Below are 12,519 nucleotides of genomic sequence, written 5' to 3'. Positions count from 1 at the left end.
AAGAATTATATACAAAAAGGGGACTTTTATATATAGTTTTCATTCTGTAGTTTCATTTTTCAAAATAAAACCTGTATATATAAATGGATAACATTCAAGATCTGTATATGAATAACAGTTGCTTTCTGGCTAAAACAATATATTTAGACAGAATCTCACTTTCTGTTTTTCACTTCAAGTACGCTAGCCGGTCCAGTCCTTTGGGAAAAATAACTTCCATTTTTAAATCCTTTAGGATCCATCAGGTTCATTATATGGTAATGTCCTTAACTTATACAATATACTATATTATGAGGTGAACTGAAGGGGATTAGATATCGAAGTATTGGCCCGGGTGCAGTAAGCCAAACAGCTGTTTAAACATGATACCACAGCTGAAATAAGTCTCTGTCAGAATAAAAACCAACATTCATGAAAACAGCAGCAGCCATCAAAAACATTCACAACTGCAGGGATTTTTTACTGTGTGTAATTTTGCATTATAAGTAGGAGAAGCCACAATAGTTTAAAGCAAAATTAAAAAAAAATACCACTATAGTCTTGGATTTAATAATGTGAATTGTCACTCTTATAGCTGTTTATAGAAGTGTACTAAAAAAATTTACTTAAACATATGAATTTAAGACTTTCACTTTATTCAGCAAATTGGTTTATTTACACAATGGGGAACGCTGGTTGAATGCTGTCAATGTAATAAAAACAAATCTAACAGAGACAATACTGAACTCTCTAGGTATTCATAGCAGAAATGACAAACTATTTCCTTACCTGTATCAGGAACATCAAGCGCAACAATGGGACAGTATCATAGGACACTGATTTAACAATAAACCACAGAGGTCCAGTAATACTATGGCAATTTACTCATGTATTTACTGACTTAAAAAAAAAAAAATTAGAAGTCAGTAATACCCAGTATAAAGTTCTGTCAATTATCAGAGTCAAACTCTGATGAGTAGGTCAGTAAAACCTTATCAGATCATCCGCAATTCATAAAGTGACCTGATCTCCTTCAGACCACTAATACAGAAACAAAATTGATGAGAACAGATTACCCTCTAAAAGGCAATAATGATCTGATAAGGGTTTAACTTAATGGAAGTTTAAAAAAAATTAAGAATTGCAGAGCACAGCCCCTATTAGAACAAGCTAACTTTCCAGACTTTCAAAAAAGACAAAAAAAAAATTGAGAGGAAAAAAAAAAAAACACTTCAACATGAAGCTACCATACAAAGTTTTTTTTTGTTTTCCTTTTTTGTTGGTTTTTTGTTTCTTTTTTCTTTTAAGAGTTCAGAGTTGCAATTTAATCCTGGCTTTTTAGTGAGAAGGACAGTTTTGGCCTAGACTTTCCTTTGCCCAGGATAATTTTTTGCTCTTCCTTTTGCTGACGTTGTCTCTCTTGTTCTAGTTTCATCCTCTCCTCATGAATCTTTCTTTGTTCTTCAACAATTTTCAATTGTTCTTCAGCCTATATATGAAAATGGTAGAATTTAGGCCAGCATATTTTGTAGTCATAAAAGCAATTTACAAGTCCATATTAACTGCCAAGCAGGTCCAATCCTGCATAGGTATGCAAGCAGTTCTACCTGAGCTAGATGCCATATGAATTGGTTTCAGTGAAACTATTTATAAAATGGTTATTTCAATTGAGTTTAGAAGAAACACTGAAAACTTTCTACAGCTAATGTATTGAAATCTTGAGTGCTTACATGCAATGTTTTTCAGCACTGCTTTGCAAACGACACAATTAAGGAAGTCGGTGTATACAGAAATTCCCCTGATACCTGTCACGTGTCAGATGAAGGCACAATATAATGAAGGTACAGACCTTCAAACAGAGGTCTCCCCGCTCCAAAATCCATTCAAATTCAAAACTATCTTTACTTGATTTATAACAAGTCAATCCTTACAGCAGCTTATGGTTCTTACAGCTCTTCCAGTGGTCTTCTAAAGGTGCTTATTTTGTTCATTATGTCAGTTATTATTTTACATTTGCTATTTGTCCCATTTCCACCATATGAGGTTGAGAAAAGCGGAAAACAGAAAGAGATCTAAAGCAGATGTAGTTCAAACAAACAGTTTTAAGAAGCATCATCCTTACCTGAAAAAGGTGTAATTACTTGGGTAATTGAACCTGATGCTGTTCAATCAGCATTTAGAAGCAGCTTAGTTTGGCTTATCATTAATTGATTAGAATCAGCTAAATCATATTGAATGTTCTCATGAGGCAGGCACCTGCTTAAACAGGCATGGAGACCAACATAAGCTAGACTTTTATAACTTAGACATCTTAAAGCTTATGCTGAAAGTCCCTCTCAACACTTGCACATCACCATTATGCCCGTCTCAATTCCAGTTTGTACTTGTCCTACTCAACAAAACAGAATTAGTCACTTCTGTTCCAGAAGCTGAACATGTTTGCAAACTTATTTCAACCTTCCCTGTGAGATATAGCTAAATAAGTACTTTTTAAATTCTGAAGGTAGTTGTCTTCTAAATTAACTGCACCTGAACTATTTTTTTCAGACTAGTGTTACTGCTAAGAATCTGGTCTCTTATGCTTAAGGGGAGGAGAGCAACACTACTGACATAACCGGCAACAGACAAGCTAAACTCTAGAAAGTGTTGATTTGCTTATTTTAATTGTGTTGCAAATCAGGCAGAGGGACCTGTATTCCCCTACAGAATGGTTAGCTACATCTTCACGTACCAGTTTAGCTTGTGCTTCTGCAATTTTTCGATTATTCTCTTCTAGTATTCGCTCTAGTTCCTCACGCTTTGCACGCTCTTCTTCCTAAAGGGGAGGACAGGGCAAGATGTTAGTAAAGTAAAATATTCATTTCTGCATGTTCACTAATCTTTCTCAGAATTCTTTTGTGAACTGACTTAAAGTGGCAGCTTTACAGCCACCTATTTTGTCTCACAACGGTAAACTGTGCAGCCACTAAAACTGGTTTCTAGTACTCAATTTAAATCATCCCGCCCAGTCCAAACAGCAACCAACTAAACCCTCCCTAATCATAGAATCCTGACAATTTATTACTAGAATTTTAATATCACACAAATCAACAAGGACAACTACAAAAACTGGATAGTATTTACCAAATTAAAAAGTAATATAGAAAATATAAATAAAGTGAATAGTTTGTCTCACCAATTAAGTATACCTACGTATTCTTTACCTATACTCCTTTAATCAGCATTAAAAGTTGAATATTTACTGTCTTGTCCAGTGTCCTGCAGAGTGTGCTCCTCGGCTGCCATACGCGCCAGCTTCCTCTTTAAAATGATTTGTACTGTTAGCTTGGCAATACCTGCATCAGCAGCTCAACCATTTATAAAGAAACAACATACAAGGAAGGCTGAGCTGAGGAATGCAGATGTTTATGATAAGAAGGAACAAAAATATGTAAATCATTCCTAAGGCAAACAATTAATAAGAAAAATACATTTACTGTTAGTGAAAAATACAAATGGTAATCCATACTTCATGGAGCTATGGGCTTCTTTCATGGGGAGAATGGACTTAACATTCAATATTTTGACAATTTTAAGACAGCTGAAACTGTCATTTGCAGTCTGAACTTGGAATTCAGGAGTCCAGGGAAGGCAAGATCAGGAAATAAAGCCTTGTAATTGTTGTTTTCTTGGTGAATTTTATGGAACTCTGTTATGCAACTCATAAATATGAAGACTGCGTGAAAGTTTTTGAGGTGTTTCAGTTCACGTAATATATATCCGAATTATTTTAATATTTGGAAGATTTAAAGTTAGCCAGAGGTTTGTGTCTGTGTAAGAAAAAAAAGTTAATACGAACAAAGCAAGCATAGGAAGAGAAAACTTCTTACTATGACTAGTAACCAGCTACTAGCTAGCACACTTCACTCCAGGCATGGAAGTTTATTCTGCGTTATAAAGAACTGATGGGACTTCTCCACATCACATTGACAATAGCAAAAATACTTAAAAAAAAAAATCATCCATCTGATCAAATGAAAACCTGTATACACAAAGCATTCACTGACTAAAAACATCTAAGTTCAACTTAAATTCTTTCATAGTAAGGTCTGAATTTGCAAAACAAGTGTAATTTAATATTCTTAATATTTACTGTAACTCAGTATTCTGTTGTTTTATTTTTGTTTTAATTTAAAGATATTATGTGACAGACAAGTCACATTTAGTATGAAGGGGGAAGTTTCATTGCTACCATCTTTCCTTTTGTAAGCCAATCAAAATGTTAATTTAAAATAAACTGCGTAGGAGGTACAGAGTGAAGAAGGCATTTGAGACTTAAGACTATTTAGCACAAATTTCCTTTACAGTTTGAAGTTTGTCTTGAAATTTTTGGATCCTGGAATGATTGGTGCAGGCAGGCATCAAAGCCTTTAGTAGCAAATTACTGTCTCACAGAAAGACATTTTCAGCTTCTGCTCCAGCTGCTGATTAAAAAAAAAAAAAACCCAAGTCACATGTTCAGCTTGACTTCAGACAAGGGCAACCTGCTCTTTTATAACTTCTAGGGAAAAAAAAAGGAGTTGTTAGTAGTTATTAAAAATGGATATAATGATTTGGACATAGATCCTTCGTGAAGACGTGGATGGGCTTATGCTCGAAGTCCCAGAATTAGTCCAATGTATGCTCAAGGAAAATGTTCATTTTAAATGAAGAGTAAGAAACCTATTTGTTAAAGACAGGTACTGCAGCTCACTGCTGGACCCTGCTTTTTGCCTGACTGAAGGCAAAAGCCTCTTACAGTCTAAGTAAACAAAATGAAACAAATGAAGGATACATAATTACAGATTTCAATACCCTTCCCCAAAAATGAAAGGACCGCTGATAAATCCTGCAGCCATGGCAAAAGTTTCAAACAATTCTGAAATATGTAGGTCAGTTCCATTAAAAATCAAGTATCCTTGTTCAGGTTTTAGGAGAATAACTGTTTAAGTATCAGTGAGCTCCTCTGAAATAGGCTAGAAATTAAGTTTCGCAGCAATGCAAGTTTATACGAGAAGGGAATTAGATTTGCTGTATTCCATCTCTTTCTGAACCGAACAGGAGGCACAAACCGACACTGAAAGTTTTGCCATGGACTGTCTCTACTTTCCAAACGACCGAGCGTTACCTCTCTGGCTTTTTGTGCTGCAAGTTCAGCTTGTCGCTGTCGCTCGAGTTCTTCGAGCAACTGTTTTTCCATGATGCGCTTAGCCTCCTCCACCCTGCGGAGAACCTCTCTCTCAATCTCATCCTTCCTTTTCTCCAACTCTTCTTCTACACGTTTAGCCACAAGCTCTTCCACTCTTCGAGCAGTTTCTTCCTCTATGAGTTTCTCTTCAATTTCTTGTTGACGACTACAAAATGCAAATGGAAGGTTACCTTTTTAATCAATAAAGAATAGTTGCACCGAAACAAACAATTTCAAACACACAGCATCAGCCACGCTACCGAATCACTTTTAAACATTACACGCACACAGATCATATATTTAAAGAATGCTTTGGCCTACATTTAAGGATAAATGTAGGACTATTCAGGCAATCAGTGTTCCTACCACAGGGAACTTATTTGGACCATACCATCTTTAGCATCTCTCCGTATCTCAAGACACTAAGCTTAAGACAACACCTTATCATACTACTTCTTGATCATTTTTAGGGGGGAAAAAAAAGAAAAGGCAAAAAAAAAAAAAGACTCCACCCAACTTTGGCTATCCTTCACCCTTCAGGAATTTAAATGGTCTCCATTTTAAGCCACATGTAACAATAATATCTTGTAAAACCTTGTCTTAAAGCTTCAGAGGCATCAAACTAATCTCTAATAACTAAAATAGAAGACAGAAGCAATAAAATTTGTAATTTGAATATTTTAACAAGAATTCCAGGTGTTGTACCTGTAATCTAGTTATTCAATCATTTACCTTACCAAATTTCAAATACCTCAGCTCTCTGTAACTTTTTTATTGCAGCACTCTGTTTCTACTGTAATTATCCAAAATAAAATATACCAATGCCAAGTGTTAAATAAATCCTTGCAACCTTTACAGTTTTCCATGTTCTGAATTTCTGAAGGATTTTCAAATGTTGTCTTGTCTTTATTTTTGTTTAGCAGCAGCATTATCACTGAGCCTGATCACTGTTTTAAGTTTTCATTAAAAAAGATACAAAAAGATTATTTCAATTTGCAGGTTTATTACCAAATAAAGAAAAAAAAAATCTTCCAGGTAGTAAACGCTAGTACAAAATGGCAATTAGATATCCAAAGACCAACAAAAGTTAATGCTGCATAGCTGTGTTTCATAAAGTACTGTTTATTTACAATTTTTATGGGCTTTGTGGAGAAGGTCATTCTTTTTAATCTTGAAACTGAACTTTCATTTTAAGCGTTCTATGAAGTATGGAACAATCTTATAAACTTATCTTCCGGCCTGTGAGCCCCAGAAATCCATGATTTAGAATAACAGCCACTGTTGTAATATCCTAATATCCCGTCATTTTCACAGTGTTTGCATTTTCTTATTTATCTTGAGAGATAAATCTTATTTATATGTACAGCCATAAAAGCAACTTTTAAAAAATGTTACAGGATTTACTAACTTTTAGTTTTCTCAGTGTACAATTTGAAAACATGCAATAGGAGAGTAATAAAGTATTGATTACTGATCTAGATCAGAAGACAAATATTCTTACATTCCTCAAGAGATAGCAAAGTTATCCACTGGCCTATTAGGCCAGCATTCACTTTTCCTAAAGTGACTCAAAATATCTTGAGATAATTTTTTTCAGAAAAAATAAAAACTGAGACCATCACCATCCAGAAAAACGCATCAACCTCATCCTGTTAGCATGTCTCTGCCAAGTCACTACTACCTACGAACCTTTTTGGATGAAAGGTAGAGTCGTCGTCAAAAGTTTAAAAGACTAGTTTTTAAACACCCTTTATGTACTAAATAGCCTTTTATTTTTAAAGGTTTTTCTTTCCTCTTACAGGTATTTATTTAGCAGCAGGTACTCTCACTGTCCTGTACTGATACAGCTTAGCATACATAAGAGGCTGTTCTACAGAAACTGTTTTTCAGAAATCTCATGTTCATATGTTTTATTCAACTATTTTAGCATTTAACATTGGGGAAATCTAGAACTCAAGTTAGCTAATTGAATATAGTACATAGTTACAAAAAAAACCCCCTGACACACGTCTGAAGTAAGTTTTCATATATCCTCAGCAATTGATGATATATTCAAATTAAGCACTGTGCCTGCACACCTTTCATTCTTCATAACCCAAACTCCATATAAATTTATTTAAACCAAGCAAATATATATTTTCACGTTTATAGGCAATGACATTACAAATATATAATAACTGTTCAGTGTCAGCAAGCACATTTCTTGAAACACTAGAAATAAAAGTGAAAAAGAATAAAGTGAAAAATCTATTCTCAAAGTTAATTCATAAGACCACCTTGTGCCTATTGATAAAAATAATATACTTCCAAACAATGACTTTGAGTTTATAAAGAAAATCAAATTACAGAGGTATACATCTCAATGATTTATTCTGTAGTTTATACCAACTATTCCTTGATTTTTTAAAATCTCATGAACTTACTGCATTTTATATACAAGTGTAAGCTTATCACCCTGACCTACTGAGCCATGACTCCAATGAAACATGTAAGTCATTAATGTAAAAATATTTTTAGTATGTTCCATTTACTTCTTAAAGACTGATTTTAGAAATTCTGCAGAAAAGAAACTGCTTACATTTCAGCAGATTTTTGAGGGAAAAAATAAGTGATATTTGCAAGGCCTTTATAAAAAAAACCCAACTAGCATTATAGGAAAAAAGCAGAAGTTAGTCTATGTATTAAGATCTCAACAGACATGAGAAGAAAGTCACTTTCAGTATATGAACTGTCCACTAGTTAATTCAGTCAGCAAGACTTTCTTTCCTTCACTAACATGAGTATATACTAACATATATAACACAATGTACAGATTATTTACTCAAATACTACAGTTGTTTTATTGCTTTTTCTTTTTGAAATGTAAAGTGTATTGCAGAAACATCAAAATTCTATACCCAATCTTTTCCAGTATTGTTTCTCCCTCAGATGTTTACTATTGTTGCCAATATCACTCAAATGTCATACTCCTTGTATACAGACTTCATGTGTTTTAAAATTTCAAAGCTAACTTATACAGAAAACTTACTGCAGAAAATAGAGTTGAAATATATGTTGCTACATCTAATATTATTGAATGAACTACAGTTCATTCAGTTTCAATTTGAGCACTCCACAGCAAAAAGTGATCGAATATTTTAGTTTTATCATTTAAAGATTATAAACGCTTCATTTTCCACAGGCACTTGAACGGATTCTCTCTTTCAATTTTTAAAGCCTAGACACACACTAACCATAAAATTCTCTGCTAAGACTAACACCATTTAATATTTTAAGTTAGATAATACTTTGTTATTTGTGAAACGTGCTCTCTCTTAACTATTATGTAAAGGGATTTAAAGATTGAAAAGAATACACATGAACTAAAATAGCTCCAGAATACTAAGATAAACTATTCACTGTATTCTCTATTTGTTAAGCAAATTCCAATCCTTCTTCCTATATACGTACAGAATATTTTTATTAAAGTAGGTACTGAATAAAACAATACACCACAAAATTAGGGTAAATAACTGAAAAAGCCTTCAACGTTTTCAGCTGTGTTTGTGTTACTATCGAAGTTTTTGACGACACTGCTGTCAAATTCTGAATGTAGCAAAGGAGATTATCGAAAAACAAAAATGAAAGTGACAACTCAGGGTGACCAAGCCTTCTGAACTACAATATCTCATTATAACAATATCACTGAAATAAAACTTAAAGGTCCACCTGAGAATCAACAGAACTAGTTGGCTTCACACATACGAACAAGTGCTATTTCTGGACTCAGTGCTCCAATGAGCAAGGCTAACATTCAAAGAAGAAGAATCAGTTTATCAGAACTGTGGAAACTGTTATCTCTGCCATACGAAAGGTCTCTTTCATAACTTAACAATATTGCTAGACATCCTAATACACATCCAACGTTTATTAAAATGGAATGTATCTATTTCTGTAGTCTTTATATATAACCACATTCCCCACAACTAAAACTGTAAAAGGTTTCAAATGAAACAAGTCACCGGATCTCACTGTCCCATTTAGCAAGAAAATAACTAATAAAAAACCCAAGCCAAAATAGTGTTAATATAATCGTTGCACAGTATTTCTTAAACCCTAAGCCGAGCAACTCCAGATGCCTCCGCTCCACGCCACAAAGGGGAGGGGCAGGCAGTGTGGCAGTGCAGCACAAAGCCTCCGGGGCGCGGAGGCCTCCGCCGCAGAGAGAAGTTTAAGAGCAGCGCAGGAGAGCCGCGGCAGGTCGGAAGCGCGCAGAGCCGGCTGGCGGGGAGGCAGCGTGCGGCTTCTAACGCACCCGAGGGACCCAGGCTTTAGGGAAGGGAAGGATGGCGGGAAAACAGGCAGAAGTTAGGCCTCAGCGAGGGCCTAAACGCCTTTACCCCAGTCGCAGGCGGCCCTAGTCCGGGGCAGCAAGGCGCGGAAAGGCGCCGGGGCACAGAGCACCTCCTTTCCTCCCCCTTCTCCTCACCCTCCCCACCGCCGCCCTCCGAAGCCCCCAGCCCAGGCCCGGGGCTCACATTTTGCGCTGCCGCTCGAACTCCGCTTTTTTCTCCTCCTCCTCCCGCTTCTGCTTCTCGTCCAGGCTGCTGCGCTTGCTCACCGTGCGCCCGAAGATGTCGATGCGGTCGGGCGGGGAGGAGGCGCGATCGCGCTCCCGCTCCCGGTCGCGGCGGGAGGAGGGGGCCGTGTTGGAGCGGGACCGGGACCGGGACTCGCGGCGCCGGTTCCGCTTGCTCTCCCGAGACTTGGAGCGCTTCCGCGCCCGCTCCTTCTCCCGGGAACGGGACCGCGATCGGCTCCGGTTTTTCTTGTTGTGCTTGGAGCTCTTGGTGTGCTTGGAGCGGGACGAGCTCCGGCTGCGGGACCGACCCATCCCGGCAGAGGAGAGGAGAGGCCGCGCCGGCGACCGCCCGACCACCCCCGCCCCCTTCGCTAGTGGCGCCTGAGAGAGGTGCGAGGAAGCTCTGCGCGCATCAGCACCGCCCGAGCGGGCCCCTCGTCCTCTCCCTTTTCACCGCTTTGCGCTGCGAGGAGAAGGAGCAGGCCCAGAAAGCGGGAGCAAGTCCGGACGCAGGCAAGATGGCGGCCTCAGCAGAGCGGTGACTCTCCTCTTCCGCCCCACAATGCACTGCGCCCCGCTCGAGCCGTTTGCTTCCCCCACCCCCGCCTTCGGAGTCGCGCCGGAGGAGCACGAAAGCACTCGGTAATGTTCGACAACCAATGGCAAGCGTCGCTCGAGGAGGAAGCCCCGTCAGGCAGCGCGTCTACTCTGCGCGTGTGCGCAGCGCATCCCTGGCGCGCAGCGTTAGCTGGCTGTGGAGGAGTTTCGGGGAGCTTATTTGGGGCAGGGGTCAGGCTTTCGTGGGGGCCAGCCGGTGGCCTGGGAGCTGCCCTGCCTGTCGATGTCCCCAGCAGTGCCCCTGTATGTGCTGTGCCGCGCCGCAGGCCCACTTGCCGTTAATGTAGTGGGGCCTGTCGCGCCGCTGCCCGGCAGCGGTGAGGGCCGCTTCTTAAAGAGCCCCAGGGTGGTGGAGGTGGGGGGCTTAGGAGGGGAAGTTAAGCGGGCTGTAGGCATTTGGAGGTCCATCCAGCCCGGGACGGCCGCCTCGGGAAGCGGCCGAGAACGGGAAGCGTGTAAGGGCTAGGCCAGTGGGTGCAGTGGTGCCTGTGGGTGTTTGCTCGGTTTCCCGCCTTTGCAGCTGCCCGGGGGATCGCTCTGGCCGTGGGCTGCCTCTCGGCAGCTTTCCCTGCCGTGTGCTGTCCGGGGAGCCGCAGCCTGCGTGAGCAACCCTGCGTCCAGTGCCGCGGTGCTCCACAGAGGAGGAATTACCATATTTTTCTTTAATTGAAGTTTTTTTCAAGGTTTTTTGTTGTTTGTTTTTTCTTTGACAGAGGAAATCTATTGCTGCAGATTAAGGAAGTTAAGAAAAACGATTAAAGCCGCCAATAAATGGCAAAAATTAGTTTTTGAGTCCTCTGTTGAAACACATAGTCACCGGGGTCTATTTCATTGTAGGTAATCTAATGTGGCACAGCGAATGGCTGTTTTGAGTGTAGGGTGAGTTTATGTGTATGCTTTATTGTCCTTTGTTAACAAGAAGTACATAAGCAAAGGAAGCAGCTTCAGGTCAGGTGGAGAGTATGAACTAGTAGTTCAGTAGGCATCTCTCTGTGAGAGTTTTTATTCCACTTCTGCCATGTAATCATTAGTCTTTTCTGCTGTAACAAAATCTGCAACTGATGTTATTCTTGATTGCAGGTGAACTGGTGCAAGCTATAGATCGTTAAGCCTACACTTTCTGTGGAAATTAGTGCCTTCATATCTTTCAAAATTTGTGCTTTTTTAAAAAAAATAGGTCTACATTTTTAGTAAGTTTAAGTACATTTTGTGAAACACTGCTTTATTCACTGGACAAAGTCAAATCTCACCTAAAGGTCTTTTCATGTAATTCTTTTGTCTGACTGACTTGAAGGAGGACTTTCTTAATTTGAAATTCAGACTTGCTCTAATTAGTACCAAAAATAAATAAAATTGGAGCATCTTTCTGACAGGCCGCTTTGCAAGTAACAGCACAGTAATGGACATTGTGAAACCTGCATGGCAGGAATTCCAGTCATAGGCCCTGGGTGCACTTGTTTGTCTCTAGCCCTGAGGAAGTTCATGCAACAGGTAACTAAGGAAGTTGACAATCAAACCTCTTAGCTCCGGTCTGGGTAGTTGAGTTTTCCAGCTGGCATAATTTCTACAGCAGCTTGGCTGCAACTGAGTACTGGAGCTTTAAAATTCATATGATGCAACAGGTTCTGGTTAAAAGGTCTATCATAATTTTTTTAGTACTACATTCCATATTGGGTGTACCAAACCTGACCTGCAATGTAGGGGGGAAAAAAGGGGCGGACACACATCACTAACTGTTTTACAGTCAGTTATAAACATCAATGAATTTTTAAAATATTCACCATAAGCTGAGTTTTCTCCTTGGTAAATCACTATTAACAGAACCTGTATTTAGCACCTAGGTTGTCTGAAAAAATACCAATTTGAATTGCAGAATTCTATTCCTATTTAGTTATATTGATTCACCTGAGCTATAAAATGCAGCATACAATATGAGAACAATTCATGATGATAGATTGTGTGGAATTAAGAAATTATATAATATGGTATAATGAAATAATTTTCCCCAATCTGTTATTGTATTGCTCCATCTCTCTTTTTTTTTTAAAAAAAAACAACCAAAAACCACCCTCCTGAATTAATAAGAGCACGAGATTTTTTAATACCTATACTAAGTTAAGGTCATTAGTCAACTTACTTCGTTATTTATGAGGAC

General features: G+C 38.8%; 1 protein-coding gene and 1 long non-coding RNA gene across 4 annotated transcripts in view; one reads left to right on the top strand and one right to left on the bottom strand.

The window, feature by feature from the left end:
- Nucleotides 1-614: 614 nt before the first annotated feature.
- Nucleotides 615-10,310, bottom strand: ARGLU1 (arginine and glutamate rich 1). 3 transcript variants are annotated; one of them, XM_054813765.1, is made up of 4 exons: nt 9,703-10,301; nt 5,126-5,351; nt 2,711-2,794; nt 615-1,468 (listed from the first exon to the last, which is right to left on the bottom strand). In XM_054813765.1, exons 1-4 carry the CDS (start codon nt 10,056-10,058, stop codon nt 1,304-1,306), a joined length of 831 nt encoding a protein of 276 aa, XP_054669740.1. In that variant the 5' UTR covers nt 10,059-10,301; the 3' UTR covers nt 615-1,303. The 3 variants fall into 3 exon arrangements, 1 of the variants encoding a protein (XP_054669740.1); XR_008575518.1 differs by having other exon boundaries at nt 1,380-1,468; nt 2,711-3,279; nt 9,703-10,292; XR_008575517.1 differs by lacking the exon at nt 615-1,468 and having other exon boundaries at nt 2,761-2,794; nt 3,222-5,351; nt 9,703-10,310.
- LOC129201884 (uncharacterized) overlaps nt 10,255-12,519 on the top strand; it is a 53,117-nt gene continuing 50,852 nt past the window's right edge. The window contains exon 1 of the long non-coding RNA XR_008575519.1: nt 10,255-10,388. This is a non-coding gene — a long non-coding RNA (uncharacterized LOC129201884). The remainder of the gene's footprint in view (nt 10,389-12,519) is intronic.

Source organism: Grus americana, chromosome 1 (assembly GCF_028858705.1).
Source record: "Grus americana isolate bGruAme1 chromosome 1, bGruAme1.mat, whole genome shotgun sequence".
NCBI lineage: Eukaryota > Metazoa > Chordata > Aves > Gruiformes > Gruidae > Grus > Grus americana.
Note: the sequence above shows the minus strand (reverse complement) of the source record. Positions and strands in the feature narration are given on the sequence as shown.

What these genes read in the sequence shown, in the direction of transcription:
- ARGLU1 (XM_054813765.1), bottom strand. Translation starts at nt 10,058, where the DNA reads ATGGGTCGGTCCCGCAGCCGGAGCTCGTCCCGCTCCAAGCACACCAAG. An exon ending in TTCGAGCGGCAGCGCAAAAT is followed by an intron (nt 5,352 to 9,702) that starts GTGAGCCCCGGG and finishes TGCATTTTGTAG; the next exon opens with TCGTCAACAAGAAATTGAAG. An exon ending in CAGCACAAAAAGCCAGAGAG is followed by an intron (nt 2,795 to 5,125) that starts GTAACGCTCGGT and finishes CCTCCCCTTTAG; the next exon opens with GAAGAAGAGCGTGCAAAGCG.